The sequence below is a fragment of the Lissotriton vulgaris genome, unplaced genomic scaffold (genome assembly GCF_964263255.1).
Source record: "Lissotriton vulgaris unplaced genomic scaffold, aLisVul1.2 SCAFFOLD_227, whole genome shotgun sequence".
Lineage (NCBI taxonomy): Eukaryota > Metazoa > Chordata > Amphibia > Caudata > Salamandridae > Lissotriton > Lissotriton vulgaris.
The window spans coordinates 179466-196048 of NW_028242055.1; the positions used below are offsets into that span (position 1 = coordinate 179466).

General features: G+C 55.3%; 1 protein-coding gene across 1 annotated transcript in view; it reads right to left on the bottom strand.

Annotated features, from left to right (window-relative positions):
• Nucleotides 1-16583, bottom strand: part of LOC147669076 (indolethylamine N-methyltransferase-like) — a 54158-nt gene that overhangs the window by 25079 nt on the left and 12496 nt on the right. Inside the window, exon 2 of the mRNA XM_086948237.1 lies at nt 2163-2370. Within this exon, the coding sequence (XP_086804363.1) occupies nt 2163-2370 (208 nt within the window). The remainder of the gene's footprint in view (nt 1-2162; nt 2371-16583) is intronic.

The window sequence follows — 16583 nt, forward strand, 5'->3', positions numbered from 1 at the left end:
CGGTTTTGTGATCGCTGTAAGGGATCAGTGTCACCCAGAGTAGAGGGAGAGAGTGGTCGGTTTTGTGATCTCTGTAAGTGATCTGTGTCACCCAGAGTAGAGGGAGAGAGTGGTCGGTTGTGTGATCGCTGTAAGGGATCAGTGTCACCAAGAGTAGAGGGAGAGAGTGGTCGGTTTTGTGATCGCTGTAAGGGATCAGTGTCACCCAGAGTAGAGGGAGAGAGTGGTCGGTTTTGTGATCGCTGTAAGGGATCTGTGCCACCCAGAGTAGAGGGAGAGAGTGGTCGGTTTTGTGATCTCTGTAAGGGGTCTGTGTCATCCAGTGCGGAGGGGGACAGCGGTGGGATGTGATCACTGAGAGGAATCTGTGTCACCCAGTGCGGAGGGGGACAGCGGTGAGATGTGATCACTGTATCAATGTCATGTCTTGGCTTTAAATAACAAAGCCAGACGTTGAGAGGGGCAAGTGAAACCATGATGCTTTACCAGGAGGAAACATGTTTCACCCTTTCCTCGGAGTGGAGACTTCCAGCATCCTGATTCAGTGTGGGCGAGAAAGAGGGGGGACATGTCTCATGGAAGAAGGCCCGTTTCCGATCTAGAAAAGTAAAACAGAGTTTGACAGGAATTCTTTGGGAGGAGGGGAAGTAATGAACTCTCCCCCCAAAAAAAATATATAATGAGACTTGGTCGATCTATCACTGCTTGATTGAATCATTAACAAAATCAAAGAAAACCATAATAAAAGTATTAGCGAACATGATTGCTCAGTGAGATGAAAGATCACCTCGACCAAAGAGAGGGCTCCATAGGCTATGAGTGTGACTCCTCGTAAGGGGAACCAAACCTCACAGCCCCCCATGTTCAGTCATTTGAGAGACATCATTTGGGTGAATATGACGTGCGATATTACGGCTCCTAGAAACGGCAGCAGTGCGGCATGAGGTGAAAGGTTCTTTTGATAAATTATAGATATTGCAAATTTTTGACCCTTTGCAACACTGGAAAGAGTCAGGAGGTTCTCCCCAAAGATCTAGAGTGACCCCCCTTCCAGGATGAGATGGGAATGTTTCACTCCAGAAAGGATTGGTGTGTTGGGGAATAGATAGCTTTCTCAACCAGCAAAACGAGAACCCTGCGGAGAAGGAGGTTTGGGGGGCAGCCTCATGTAGTGAGGCCTGCCCCCTGGGCTGTTTAGGAGGGGTTTTGGGCTGGCCGAATCAGCCATTTTGTGGTTTTGGGCTTTTTTGGGGAGTAGCCCAATTATAGCCCAATGCTTATATAATCCAATGAGGGGATTTGCAGACACCATTTTATGTTTTGGTGACCTGTGGCTGGCAGCAGGGGAGCTAGTAATAGTTTACATGTCCCCGCCCTCCCATCCCTCTTTTTAAGATTTTTAGCTGGGTGGAGTCTTTGGGGTTTGTTATTTGGTTTAGGCCAGGTTTGTGGAGACAGGTGCATAAGGGATCTTATGGAGGTTGTCGCTTGGAACAGGTGCTAGCAGGGTTTTGAAAAGTTGGCCAGGGGTGGCACAGGTTTTTGTTGAAGTATTGGAGGTTTGTGAGCAAGGGCAGGAAAAGGGTAGGCAGGTAGTCTAAGTTTCAGGATAGACGTTTGTTAGGTACAGTTGCAGGAAGGCAGGGAGGGAACACGTTGTCAATGGGAAAAAGTTTTAACTGCAATACTGTGCAATGTTCTTATGTTAATGCCAGGGTGGGGGGACTTTTGAGGGGATCATAGGGAGGCGGGGTTTGGGGTCAGCTATTCAATGTATAGCTAGGCTTTACTTTTGTAAGGCAGTTGCCAGTTGGTTATTTTGTAATATGCACTTTTTTTAAATAAAGCGGCCTTTTTCACATACAAAATGGGTGTTGGTGTGGCTTGCCCACCCCTCGCTCCCAAAGAAATGCTTTTTCAAATTCAGTTGCCCTTCCAAATTCGGAGTTGCACAGTATGCACATGTCCACACATGTTTGGACTAGCCTAGATCATTGGCATAACATGTGCCTTGCTACTCCTGGAAACAGCAGCTGATGTGGATTCCAGATGTGCTAGTGTGTCTTTGCGAGAGTAAGAAGACGTGGACGTGTAAACATCAGCACAGCGGGGGCATGCATTGGGCCCCGTCTGTAATACCCCCAGTGGTGCAGAACCCATACCTGTTGCCCTGAAGCTCACACGTCAGCTGGGCAGCGTGGCTGCAGTCAAGAGCCCCCGGAGCATTTGTGCGCCATTTCTCCACCTCAGCCAGGCATTGATCTGTCGGGCTGCCAATCACGATCTCTTCGAAGTAGTCACAGGCTGGTAGGAGGTACATGAAGTACGGACCGATGGACAAGTGGAGCAGGATCCGCCCTTTCACGCGGCCTGGGGAGGGAATGTCCATCATTAGAATTAAGAATATGACAAACCCTCTGAGATCAACTAACTATCTATCTAACTAACTAACTATCTCTCAAGTCATGCATAACACCCTTGAAGGCAACCACTGCATACTTTTCAGAGAAATATTGATATATATTTTAGGAGAAGGGGTAGAAGGAGAATTGAATAAGACAATTGCATATCACACCCAAAATCCAGGGGGCTTGAGATGGAAGGCGGCCTGTCGATGCCAACAAAGAGCGGGTACGGTTTCGGGGTGGGATGTTTGAACCTCCTATGGTGAATAGTCTGTTTTGGCAACGACGAATGTGCGGATCCGTGCTGCGTAAGCCCTTCCATCGGTTCCATTCCTTGTGTTTGTTGTGTGAATATGGCGTCTTCCGGTGCAGGGCCCATGGCGTTTCAAGCCAGAAACCCATTCTTCAGCGTCCACCAGGTGACAGAGGGGTCCTGGCTCCATCGAAGGCCCCTTATAGCGTCTTCTTCTGCGGTGGAACTGTGCCCGGAAGTTGTGACGCAAATACTCAGTCAGTGGTTGATCAGTTTGGAGGAGATTCCAGGGGCTTCAGGAGCAGACGGCTCAGACTTACCAGGGAAAGGCAATCCCTCTATGCAGGGAGTCTCCGCACTCGAAAATGTGTTTTAAGTCGTAGTTTCGGAAATATATAAAAGGTGTGAACTCACACAAAAGAGTGAATATAGCTTTGTGAATCCGGCCCTCTGACCATTCCCTTTCATTATCCCATTATTTTAATAATGTGAATATAGGCTTTTTAATTTGAGTTTTAGCAGAAAGTGTGACGTTCTTGAACACATCCATGACCGGTTCCCTTTAGTAAGCCTGTCTGTACTTTAGTTCTCAGTCAGCGGGTTCCTCCTCTTTTGCAGAAGTTGTGCTGGTGAATAATGCCACAAGTCTGGTATGTTCTCTTCGTATGTATATATAAAGGTTTTAGAAGTACACCCTCAAAGCAAACATGAGCTAAAGATGACACAATGCTGAAGGCTTTTGTACATCGGAGGAATACTGCGCATTGTGCAGGTTTAATTTGGTTAAATAGAGTGTATTAATATCCCCATGTGATTCTGCAATGCAGCCTAAACGTAAGTGGTCAATTCTATTTACTCTTGTGGAACTGACCACAGGACAGATCCGGATGGGCCCAAAACCATATTCCACCTAAATCAGAGAAGGCTCCATCGAGGCGCTACAAAGCATTCTGCCTTCACCGATGGGTTCCAGGAGTGTGTTCTCACAGAGACCTGAGCTCCTTGCCTTCACCGACAGGTGCCTGGAGTGTGTTCTCACAGAGACCTGAGCTCCTTGCCTTCACCGACGGGTGCCTGGAGTGTGTTCTCACAGAGACCTGAGCTCCTTGCCTTCACCGACGGGTGCCAGGAGTGTGTTCTCACAGAGACCTGAGCTCCTTGCCTTCACCGACGGGTGCCAGGAGTGTGTTCTCACAGAGACCTGAGCTCCTTGCCTTCACCGACAGGTGCCTGGAGTGTGTTCTCACAGAGACCTGAGCTCCTTGCCTTCACCGACAGGTGCCTGGAGTGTGTTCTCACAGAGACCTGAGCTCCTTGCCTTCACCGACCGGTGCCAGGAGTGTGTTCTCACAGAGACCTGAGCTCCTTGCCTTCACCGACGGGTGCCAGGAGTGTGTTCTCACAGAGACCTGAGCTCCTTGCCTTCACCGACAGGTGCCTGGAGTGTGTTCTCACAGGGACCTGAGCTCCTTGCCTTCACCGACGGGAACCTGGAGTGTGTTCTCACAGGGACCTGAGCTCCTTGCCTTCACCGACGGTTGCCAGGAGTGAGTTCTCACAGAGACCTGAGCTCCTTGCCTTCACCGACGGTTGCCTGGAGTGTGTTCTCACAGAGACCTGAGCTCCTTGCCTTTACCAACGGGTGCCAGGAGTGTGTTCCCACAGAGACCTGAGCTCCTTGCCTTCACCGACGGGGGCCTGGAGTGTGTTCTCACAGAGAATTGAGCTCCTTGCCTTCACTGACGGGTGCCTGGAGTGTGTTCTCACAGAGACCTTAGCTCCTTGCCTTCACCGACGGGTGCCAGGAGTGTGTTCTCACAGAGACTTGAGCTCCTTGCCTTCACCAACGGGTGCCTGGAGTGTGTTCTCACAGAGACCTGAGCTCCTTGCCTTCACCAACGGGTGCCAGGAGTGTGTTCTCACAGATACCTGAGCTCTTTGCCTTCACCGACGGGTGCCAGGAGTGTGTTCGCTCAGAGACCTGAGCTCCTTGCCTTCACTGACGGGTGCCTGGAGTGTGATCTCACAGAGACCTAAACTCCTTGCCTTTACCGACGGGTGCCAGGAGTGTGTTCTCACAGAGACCTGAGCTCCTTGCCTACACGGACGGGTGCCAGGAGTGTGTTCTCACAGAGACCTGAGCTCCTTGCCTTCACCGATCGGTGCCTGGAGTGTGTTCTCACAGAGACCTGAGCTCCTTGCCTTCACCAACGGGTGGCTGTAGTGTGTTCTCACAGAGACCTGAGCACCTTGCCTTCGCTGACGGGTGCCAGGAGTGTGTTCTCATTGAGACCTGAGCTCCTTGCCTTTACCGACGGCTGCCAGGAGTGTGTTCTCACAGAGACTTGAGCTCCTTGCCTTCACCGACGGGTGCCTGGAGTGTGTTCTCACAGAGACCCGAGTTCCTTGCCTTCACCGATGGGTGCCAGGAGTGTGTTCTCACAGAAACCTGAGCTCCTTGCCTTCACCGACGGGTGCCAGGAGTGTGTTCTCACAGAGACTTGAGCTCCTTGCCTTCACCGACGGGTGCCTGGAGTTTGTTCTCACAGACACCTAAGCTCCTTGCCTTCACCGATGGGTGCCAGGAGTGTGTTCTCACAGAGACCTGAGCTCCTTGCCTTCACCAAAGGGTGCCAGGAGTGTGTTCTCACAGAGACCTGAGCTCCTTGCCTTCACCAACGGGTGCCAGGAGTTTGTTCTCACAGAGACCTGAGCTCCTTGCCTTCACCGATGGGTGCCTGGACTGTGTTCTTACAGAGACCTGAGCTCCTTGCCTTCACCGACGGGTGCCAGGAGTGTGTTCTCACAGAGACCTTAGCTCCTTGCCTTCACCAACGGGTGCCAGGAGTGTGTTCTCACAGAGACCTGAGCTCCTTGCCTTCACCAACGGGTGGCTGTAGTGTGTTCTCACAGAGACCTGAGCTCCTTGCCTTCACCAACGGGTGCCAGGAGTGTGTTCTCACAGAGACCTAAGCTCCTTGCCTACACCGATGGGTGCTAGGAGTGTGTTCTCACAGAGACCTGAGCTCCTTGCCTTCACCGACGGGTGCGTGGATTGTGTTCTCACAGAGACCTGAGCTCCTTTCCTTCACCGACGGGTGCCAGGAGTGTGTTCTCACAGACACCTAAGCTCCTTGCCTTCACCGATGGGTGCCTGGAGTGTGATCTCACAGAGACGTGAGCTCCTTGCCTTCACCGACAGGTGCCAAGAGTGTGTTCTCACAGAGACCTGAGCTCCTTGCCTTCACCGACGGGTGCCAGGAGTGTGTTCTCACAGAGACCTGAACTCCTTGCCTTCACCGACGAGTGCCAGGAGTGTGTTCTCACAGAGACCTGAGCTCCTTGCCTTCACCGACCGGGGCCTGGAGTGTGTTCTCACAGAGACCTGAGCTCCTTGCCTTCACCGACGGGTGCCTGGAGTTTGTTCCCATAGAGTTCTGATCTCCTTGCCTTCACCGACGGGTGCCAGGAGTGTGTTCTCACAGAGACCTGAGCTCCTTGCCTTCACCGACGGGTGCCTGGAGTGTGTTCTCACAGAGACTTGAGCTCCTTGACTTCACCGACGGGTGTCAGGAGTGCGTTCTCACAGAGACCCGAGCTCCTTGCCTTCACCAACAGGTGCCAGGAGTGTGTTCTCACAGAGACCTGAGCTCCATGCCTTCACTGACGGGTGCCAGGAGTGTGTTCTCACAGAGACCCAACCTCCTTGCCTTCACCGACGGGTGCCTGGAGTGTGTTCTCACAGAGACCCGAGTTCCTTGCCTTCACCGACGGGTGCCAGGAGTGTGTTCTCACAGAGACCTGAGCTCCTTGCCTTCACCGACCGCTGCCTGGAGTGTGTTCTCACAGAGAACTGAGCTCCTTGCCTTTACCGACGGGTGCCAGGAGTGTGTTCTCACAGAGATCTGAGCTCCTTGCCTTCACCGACGGGTGCCTGGAGTGTGTTCTCACAGAGACTTGAGCTCCTTGACTTCACCGACGGGTGCCTGGAGTTTGTTCTCACAGAGACCTGAGCTCCTTGCCTTCACCGACGGGTGCCAGGAGTGTGTTCTCACAGAGACTTGAGCTCCTTGCCTTCACCGACGGGTGCCTGGAGTTTGTTCTCACAGACACCTAAGCTCCTTGCCTTCACCGATGGGTGCCAGGAGTGTGTTCTCACAGAGACCTGAGCTCCTTGCCTTCACCAAAGGGTGCCAGGAGTGTGTTCTCACAGAGACCTGAGCTCCTTGCCTTCACCAACGGGTGCCAGGAGTGTGTTCTCACAGAGACCTGAGCTCCTTGCCTTCACCAACGGGTGGCTGTAGTGTGTTCTCACAGAGACCTGAGCTCCTTGCCTTCACCGACGGGTGCCAGGAGTGTGTTCTCACAGAGACCTGAGCTCCTTGCCTTCACCAAAGGGTGCCAGGAGTGTGTTCTCACAGAGACCTGAGCTCCTTGCCTTCACCGACGGGTGCCAGGAGTGTGTTCTCACAGAGACCTGAGCTCCTTGCCTTCACCAACGGGTGGCTGTAGTGTGTTCTCACAGAGACCTGAGCTCCTTGCCTTCACCGACGGGTGCCAGGAGTGTGTTCTCACAGAGACCTGAGCTCCTTGCCTTCACCAACGGGTGGCTGTAGTGTGTTCTCACAGAGACCTGAGCTCCTTGCCTTCACCGATGGGTGCCTTCACTGTGTTCTTACAGAGACCTGAGCTCCTTGCCTTCACCGACGGGTGCCAGGAGTGTGTTCTCACAGAGACCTAAGCTCCTTGCCTACACCGATGGGTGCTAGGAGTGTGTTCTCACAGAGACCTGAGCTCCTTGCCTTCACCGACGGGTGCGTGGATTGTGTTCTCACAGAGACCTGAGCTCCTTGCCTTCACCGACGGGTGCCAGGAGTGTGTTCTCACAGACACCTAAGCTCCTTGCCTTCACCGATGGGTGCCTGGAGTGTGATCTCACAGAGACCTGAGCTCCTTGCCTTCACCGACAGGTGCCAAGAGTGTGTTCTCACAGAGACCTGAGCTCCTTGCCTTCTCCGACGGGTGCCAGGAGTGTGTTCTCACAGAGACCTGAACTCCTTGCCTTCACCGACGAGTGCCAGGAGTGTGTTCTCACAGAGACCTGAGCTCCTTGCCTTCACCGACCGGGGCCTGGAGTGTGTTCTCACAGAGACCTGAGCTCCTTGCCTTCACCGACCGGGGCCTGGAGTGTGTTCTCACAGAGACCTGAGCACCTTGCCTTCACCGACGGGTGCCAGGAGTGTGTTCTCACAGAGACCTGAGCTCCTTGCCTTCACCGACGGGTGCCTGGAGTGTGTTCTCACTGAGACTTGAGCTCCTTGACTTCACCGACGGGTGTCAGGAGTGTGTTCTCACAGAGACCCGAGCTCCTTGCCTTCACCAACAGGTGCCAGGAGTGTGTTCTCACAGAGACCTGAGCTCCATGCCTTCACTGACGGGTGCCAGGAGTGTGTTCTCACAGAGACCTGAGCTCCTTGCCTTCACCGACGAGTGCCAGGAGTGTGTTATCACAGAGACCCGACCTCCTTGCCTTCACCGACGGGTGCCTGGAGTGTGTTCTCACAGAGACCCGAGTTCCTTGCCTTCACCGACGGGTGCCAGGAGTGTGTTCTCACAGAGACCTGAGCTCCTTGCCTTCACCGACCGCTGCCTGGAGTGTGTTCTCACAGAGAACTGAGCTCCTTGCCTTCACCGACGGGTGCCAGGAGTGTGTTCTCACAGAGATCTGAGCTCCTTGCCTTCACCGACGGGTGCCTGGAGTGTGTTCTCACAGAGACTTGAGCTCCTTGACTTCACCGACGGGTGCCTGGAGTTTGTTCTCACAGAGACCTGAGCTCCTTGCCTTCACCAACAGGTGTCAGGAGTGTGTTCTCACAGAGACCTGAGCTCCTTGCCTTCACCGACAGGTGCCTGGAGTGTGTTCTCACAGAGACCTGAGCTCCTTGCCTTCACCGATGGGTGCCTGGAGTGTGTTCTGTCAGAGACCTGAGCTCCTTGCCGACACCGACGGGTGCCAGGAGTGTGTTCTAACACAGACCTGAGCTCCTTGCCTTCACAGACGGGTGCCTGGAGTGTGTTCTCACAGACACCTAAGCTCCTTGCCTTCACCGATGGGTGCCTGGAGTGTGATCTCACAGAGACCAGAGCTCCTTGCCTTCACCGACGGGTGCCAAAAGTGTGTTCTCACAGAGACCTGAGCTCCTTCCCTTCACTGACGGGTGCCAGGAGTGTGTTCTCACAGAGACCCGAGCTCCTAGCCTTCACCAAAGGGTGCCAGGAGTGTGTTCTCACAGAGACCCGAGCTCCTTGCCTTCACCGATGGGTGCCTGGACTGTGTTCTTACAGAGACCTGAGCTCCTTGCCTTCACCGACGGGTGCCTGGAGTGTGTTCTCACAGAGACCTGAGCTGCTTGCCTTCACCGACGGGTGCCAGGAGTGTTTTCTCACAGAGACCTGAGCTCCTTGCCTTCACCGGCGAGTGCCAGGAGTGTGTTCTCACAGAGACCTGAGCTCCTTGCCTTCACCTACGGGTGCCTGGAGTGTGTTCTCACAGAGTCCTGAGCTCCTTGCCTTCACCGACGGGTGCCAGGAGTGTGTTCTCACAGAGACCTAAGCTCCTTGCCTTCACCGACGGGTGCCTGGAGTGTGTTCTCAGAGGGACCTGAGCTCCTTGCCTTCACCGACGGGTGCCAGGAGTGTGTTCTCACAGGGACCTGAGTTCCTTGCCTTCACCGACGGGTGCCTGGAGTTTGTTCTCACAGAGAACTGAGTTCCTTGCCTTCACCGACGGGTGCCTGGAGTGTGTTCTCACAGAGACCTTAGCTCCTTGCGTTCACCGACGGGTGCCTGGAGTGTGTTCTCACAGAGACCTGAGCTCCTTGCCTTCACCGACGGGTGCCTGGAGTGTGTTCTCACACAGACCTGGGCTCCTTGCCTTCACCGACGGGTGCCTGGAGTGTGTTCTCACAGAGACCTGAGCTCCTTGCCTTCACCGACTGGTGCCTGGAGTGTGTTCTCACAGAGACCTGAGCTCCTTGCCTTCACTGATGGGTGCCTGGAGTGTGCTCTCACAGAGACCTGAGCTCCTTGCCTTCACCGACCGCTGCCTGGAGTGTGTTCTCACAGAGACCTGAGCTCCTTGCCTTCACCGACGGGTGCCAGGAGTGTGTTCTCACAGACACCTAAGCTCCTTGCCTTCACCGATGGGTGCCTGGAGTGTGTTCTCACAGAGACCTGAGCTCCTTGCTGTTGGACTTGGCCCTTCTGGCAGGTTCACCCCTGAACTTTTTGCCTAGTGATTTCTGGTCTTTGCGCACTTTGACACTGTGGCGCAGTGTAAAGTGCGTCCTCTCCCTGAGTGCGTGTGTGAGATTGGCCTGCTCTCCCATAGGAATGCATGGGGAATGTCTGTGTCCCTGGTAGTTCCTGATGCGTGAGGCGTGCATGGTCAAGTCTGGTATGTGCGAACTCGTGAGAGTTAATGCTTCGCAACGATGTATGTGACATGGTTGTGTCTTGTGCGGAAGTGCTACTTCTAGACATGACTGTGTATGTGCTGTGAAGGTGCTGGCGTGTGATTGGCTGGAGCTGGCTGGGATGCCAGGCTCCAGGAAGTCTGTGTGGGTCTGCCCTGGTGGTGAATGGAGAGATTAGCATGCTGATGTGAGGGAGGGGCTGCGCCTGTGTCCTGAATGAGGCTGGGTTTCCCCCACACAATGCTGGCTCCGCCCCCTGTGGTGCGACTGATGACCCTAGCCTGCCTGATGAATGAAAGGGGTGGTTGAGCAATCTTCAGTGCTCACAGACCAGCTGCGACTGGTTCTGCCCCCACCCTGCACCTACAGACAAAGGGAAAAGGTGTATAAAAGAGGGGCTGTGACCCCATGAAAATGTTCTTGTTCCCAACTTGAATCTGACCTGGGGCATGCTGCTGCTGGGGCCCGGGAGAAGGCTTGCCTCCCTGGGCCCTGCCCAGTCCCTGGACTCCTAAAGGACTTTTGCTGGACTGTGGAATTCCCTAAAGCGCCTGGGAGTGCTTGTTCCTTGCCCTAGCGCTGTGGAAGCGCTGTGTCTTGCCCTTCTAGCGCCTGGGAGCGCTGGATTGTCTACTAAGCGCTTGGGAGCGCTTCCTTTCTGCCACAGCGCGCTGAGAGCGCTTTGTTTGCCAAGCCGGTGCCCACCCGGCATTTGTGGAGTTCTGCTGCACTCGGTATTTATTTTACGAGTGCCCACCTCGCTTTATTGTTATTTTAAAGCCGGTGCCCACCCGGCATTTGCCCGCTGTAATTGCCGATTTCGAAGCCCCTGGCGAGTGCCCACCTCGCCAGGAACCGTGCCGCTATTTTTGTGGCCATAGCGAGAACCCACCTCGCCTTATTTAAATTATCGGGAACTCACCCCGTGTGGAAATCACCGCCGCAGCCCAGGGTGTTTTGAAAACGTTGCCGGGCCGCTGCCAAGTGCGACCCGGAAGTCCCGCCTCCATACCCCCAGGGCGGCCCCAGAGGAAGTCAGGCGGATTGCGGTGTGACGGGGCCAGGCAAGAGAAGCAGGAAGCAGCCTGCACGTCCTGCCTGCCGAGGCTCCCGAGTGAGAGGGAGAGCCCCGGGGCAAAAGAGCAGAGGCGCGGGCGCCAGCGAGGCCCCGGAGGAGGGGAGCCCCGCCAGCGGCACCTGAGCAGCAGCCGGAGCACCAGGGACGATCCCCGCCGCCGGACCGGGTGAGTGACGGCCCGCAGTGTTGTTCTGGTGAAGGGGGAGGCGTCGGGGCACATTGCTGGTGCCCGCCCCCCTCCCCCCCCAGTGCTCTCTCCCCGAGTGAGGGGAAGGGTTAGTGAAGCCCTGAGAGGGCTCCGTGGGCCATAATCATTTTGAGTCCCCAGGAGGGGGACTCCACCGATTGCCCCACATTTGTTTTCAGAGCCCGGAGAGGCTTCAGAGACGGCCGCATTTTGTGGTTGAGCCTGGAAGGCTCAAGGGGGCATTTTTTATTTACTGCGAGCCCACGAAGGGCTCAGGCACCACCAATATCATTGAGAGCCATGAGAGGCTCAAAAGCGCCACAGTTGTTCTCAAGCCCGGAGAGGCTTAGGGTGCCACTTTATTCTACGAGCCGAGAGAGGCTCCATCATTTGCATAATTGTGGAGAGCCCAGCGAGGCTCCCACATTGGCCCCATTGTTGTTCTTGAGCCCTGGAAGGCTCAAACAGTGTTGCACCAGTTGCCCAGCACTTTGTGGGCAACTGCCACGTTTAGGCCCTGACATTGGGACACAGGGACTGCCACAGGTGGTGGCAAATGTGGATTTTGCGCTATTGTGTTGCTGTTCCTTGCACCTCTGAATGTGTTTTTATGCGTCATGTGCTTTGTCCTTTTACACCACTGAATGTATTGTGATGCATCATGTGTTTCCTTCCTTAGACCCCTACAGGTATAGCGATACTTAGGTGGTTTCCTTCTTGCTAGTACAGGTGGTACTAGCGAGGCCCAGGTTCCCTAGTGTAATCTCCTAAGGTAGTGAGGATTGCATAGGTGGTGCTCACCTGGTACCAGTAGTGACTGGTTGTATGTTATTTTTGTGCTACAGTGATAATTCTATGATCTAAAAAGTGCTATTTCTAAAATTGTTACTTCTGAAAGTGCTGACTCCTGACAGTGGTCCAGGAGGCCCTGTCTTGTAAATATCCCCTGTAAATTCTGCCCGTGCCCCTGGCACATTGTAAAGTGTGTGTTTTATCTAATGTGTTTTGGTAATACAAAGGCTATTTTTATATATAACCTTGTGTGGAGTTTCCTTTGTGGTGGGCCTTGGGTGTTGTTGCTGGGGTGCCTGCGCAAATACTTAACTCATATCGCCTCCAAGTTTAGCCTTGCTGCTCGCGCCACGTTACCTAGAGGGTGAGTAGGGGTTATCTTGGTGTGTAACTCCCTTGCCCTGACCTTAGGAATGGTGATCCCTGACTGACCTCGACGCGAGTCTTGGCCAGCCAGGATCCCATTTCTAACACTTGCCTTCACCGACGGGTGCCAGGAGTGTGTTCTCACAGAGACCCGAGCTCCTTGCCTTCACCGATGGGTGCCTGGACTGTGTTCTTACAGAGACCTGAGCTCCTTGCCTTCACCGACGGGTGCCAGGAGTGTGTTCTCACAGAGACCTGAGCTCCTTGCCTTCTCCGACGGGTGCCAGGAGTGTGTTCTCACAGAGACCTGAACTCCTTGCCTTCACCGACGAGTGCCAGGAGTGTGTTCTCACAGAGACCTGAGCTCCTTGCCTTCACCGACCGGGGCCTGGAGTGTGTTCTCACAGAGACCTGAGCTCCTTGCCTTCACCGACCGGGGCCTGGAGTGTGTTCTCACAGAGACCTGAGCACCTTGCCTTCACCGACGGGTGCCAGGAGTGTGTTCTCACAGAGACCTGAGCTCCTTGCCTTCACCGACGGGTGCCTGGAGTGTGTTCTCACTGAGACTTGAGCTCCTTGACTTCACCGACGGGTGTCAGGAGTGTGTTCTCACAGAGACCCGAGCTCCTTGCCTTCACCAACAGGTGCCAGGAGTGTGTTCTCACAGAGACCTGAGCTCCATGCCTTCACTGACGGGTGCCAGGAGTGTGTTCTCACAGAGACCTGAGCTCCTTGCCTTCACCGACGAGTGCCAGGAGTGTGTTATCACAGAGACCCGACCTCCTTGCCTTCACCGACGGGTGCCTGGAGTGTGTTCTCACAGAGACCCGAGTTCCTTGCCTTCACCGATGGGTGCCAGGAGTGTGTTCTCACAGAGACCTGAGCTCCTTGCCTTCACCGACCGCTGCCTGGAGTGTGTTCTCACAGAGAACTGAGCTCCTTGCCTTCACCGACGGGTGCCAGGAGTGTGTTCTCACAGAGATCTGAGCTCCTTGCCTTCACCGACGGGTGCCTGGAGTGTGTTCTCACAGAGACTTGAGCTCCTTGACTTCACCGACGGGTGCCTGGAGTTTGTTCTCACAGAGACCTGAGCTCCTTGCCTTCACCAACAGGTGTCAGGAGTGTGTTCTCACAGAGACCTGAGCTCCTTGCCTTCACCGACGGGTGCCTGGAGTGTGTTCTCACAGAGACCTGAGCTCCTTGCCTTCACCGATGGGTGCCTGGAGTGTGTTCTGTCAGAGACCTGAGCTCCTTGCCGACACCGACGGGTGCCAGGAGTGTGTTCTCACACAGACCTGAGCTCCTTGCCTTCACAGACGGGTGCCTGGAGTGTGTTCTCACAGACACCTAAGCTCCTTGCCTTCACCGATGGGTGCCTGGAGTGTGATCTCACAGAGACCAGAGCTCCTTGCCTTCACCGACGGGTGCCAAAAGTGTGTTCTCACAGAGACCTGAGCTCCTTGCCTTCACTGACGGGTGCCAGGAGTGTGTTCTCACAGAGACCCGAGCTCCTAGCCTTCACCAAAGGGTGCCAGGAGTGTGTTCTCACAGAGACCCGAGCTCCTTGCCTTCACCGATGGGTGCCTGGACTGTGTTCTTACAGAGACCTGAGCTCCTTGCCTTCACCGACGGGTGCCTGGAGTGTGTTCTCACAGAGACCTGAGCTGCTTGCCTTCACCGACGGGTGCCAGGAGTGTTTTCTCACAGAGACCTGAGCTCCTTGCCTTCACCGGCGAGTGCCAGGAGTGTGTTCTCACAGAGACCTGAGCTCCTTGCCTTCACCTACGGGTGCCTGGAGTGTGTTCTCACAGAGTCCTGAGCTCCTTGCCTTCACCGACGGGTGCCAGGAGTGTGTTCTCACAGAGACCTAAGCTCCTTGCCTTCACCGACGGGTGCCTGGAGTGTGTTCTCAGAGGGACCTGAGCTCCTTGCCTTCACCGACGGGTGCCAGGAGTGTGTTCTCACAGGGACCTGAGTTCCTTGCCTTCACCGACTGGTGCCTGGAGTGTGTTCTCACAGAGAACTGAGTTCCTTGCCTTCACCGACGGGTGCCTGGAGTGTGTTCTCACAGAGACCTGAGCTCCTTGCCTTCACCGACCGCTGCCTGGAGTGTGTTCTCACAGAGACCTGAGCTCCTTGCCTTCACCGACGGGTGCCAGGAGTGTGTTCTCACAGACACCTAAGCTCCTTGCCTTCACCGATGGGTGCCTGGAGTGTGTTCTCACAGAGACCTGAGCTCCTTGCTGTTGGACTTGGCCCTTCTGGCAGGTTCACCCCTGAACTTTTTGCCTAGTGATTTCTGGTCTTTGCGCACTTTGACACTGTGGCGCAGTGTAAAGTGCGTCCTCTCCCTGAGTGCGTGTGTGAGATTGGCCTGCTCTCCCATAGGAATGCATGGGGAATGTCTGTGTCCCTGGTAGTTCCTGATGCGTGAGGCGTGCATGGTCAAGTCTGGTATGTGCGAACTCGTGAGAGTGAATGCTTCGCAACGATGTATGTGACATGGTTGTGTCTTGTGCGGAAGTGCTACTTCTAGACATGACTGTGTATGTGCTGTGAAGGTGCTGGCGTGTGATTGGCTGGAGCTGGCTGGGATGCCAGGCTCCAGGAAGTCTGTGTGGGTCTGCCCTGGTGGTGAATGGAGAGATTAGCATGCTGATGTGAGGGAGGGGCTGCGCCTGTGTCCTGAATGAGGCTGGGTTTCCCCCACACAATGCTGGCTCCGCCCCCTGTGGTGCGACTGATGACCCTAGCCTGCCTGATGAATGAAAGGGGTGGTTGAGCAATCTTCAGTGCTTACAGACCAGCTGCGACTGGTTCTGCCCCCACCCTGCACCTACAGACAAAGGGAAAAGGTGTATAAAAGAGGGGCTGTGACCCCATGAAAATGTTCTTGTTCCCAACTTGAATCTGACCTGGGGCATGCTGCTGCTGGGGCCCGGGAGACGGCTTGCCTCCCTGGGCCCTGCCCAGTCCCTGGACTCCTAAAGGACTTTTGCTGGACTGTGGAATTCCCTAAAGCGCCTGGGAGTGCTTGTTCCTTGCCCTAGCGCTGTGGAAGCGCTGTGTCTTGCCCTTCTAGCGCCTGGGAGCGCTGGATTGTCTACTGAGCGCTTGGGAGCGCTTCCTTTCTGCACAGCGCGCTGAGAGCGCTTTGTTTGCCAAGCCGGTGCCCACCCGGCATTTGTGGAGTTCTGCTGCACTCGGTATTTATTTTACGAGTGCCCACCTCGCTTTATTGTTATTTTAAAGCCGGTGCCCACCCGGCATTTGCCCGCTGTAATTGCCGATTTCGAAGCCCCTGGCGAGTGCCCACCTCGCCAGGAACCGTGCCGCTATTTTTGTGGCCATAGCGAGAACCCACCTCGCCTTATTTAAATTATCGGGAGCTCACCCCGTGTGGAAATCACCGCCGCAGCCCAGGGTGTTTTGAAAACGTTGCCGGGCCGCTGCCAAGTGCGACCCGGAAGTCCCGCCTCCATACCCCCAGGGCGGCCCCAGAGGAAGTCAGGCGGATTGCGGTGTGACGGGGCCAGGCAAGAGAAGCAGGAAGCAGCCTGCACGTCCTGCCTGCCGAGGCTCCCGAGTGAGAGGGAGAGCCCCGGGGCAAAAGAGCAGAGGCGCGGGCGCCAGCGAGGCCCCGGAGGAGGGGAGCCCCGCCAGCGGCACCTGAGCAGCAGCCGGAGCACCAGGGACAATCCCCGCCGCCGGACCGGGTGAGTGACGGCCCGCAGTGTTGTTCTGGTGAAGGGGGAGCCGTCGGGGCACATTGCTGGTGCCCGCCCCCCTCCCCCCCCCCAGTGCTCTCTCCCCGAGTGAGGGGAAGGGTTAGTGAAGCCCTGAGAGGGCTCCGTGGGCCATAATCATTTTGAGTCCCCAGGAGGGGGACTCCACCGATTGCCCAACATTTGTTTTCAGAGCCCGGAGAGGCTTCAGAGACGGCCGCATTTTGTGGTTGAGCCTGGAAGGCTCAAGGGGGCATTTTTTATTTACTGCGAGCCCACGAAGGGCTCAGGCACCACCAATA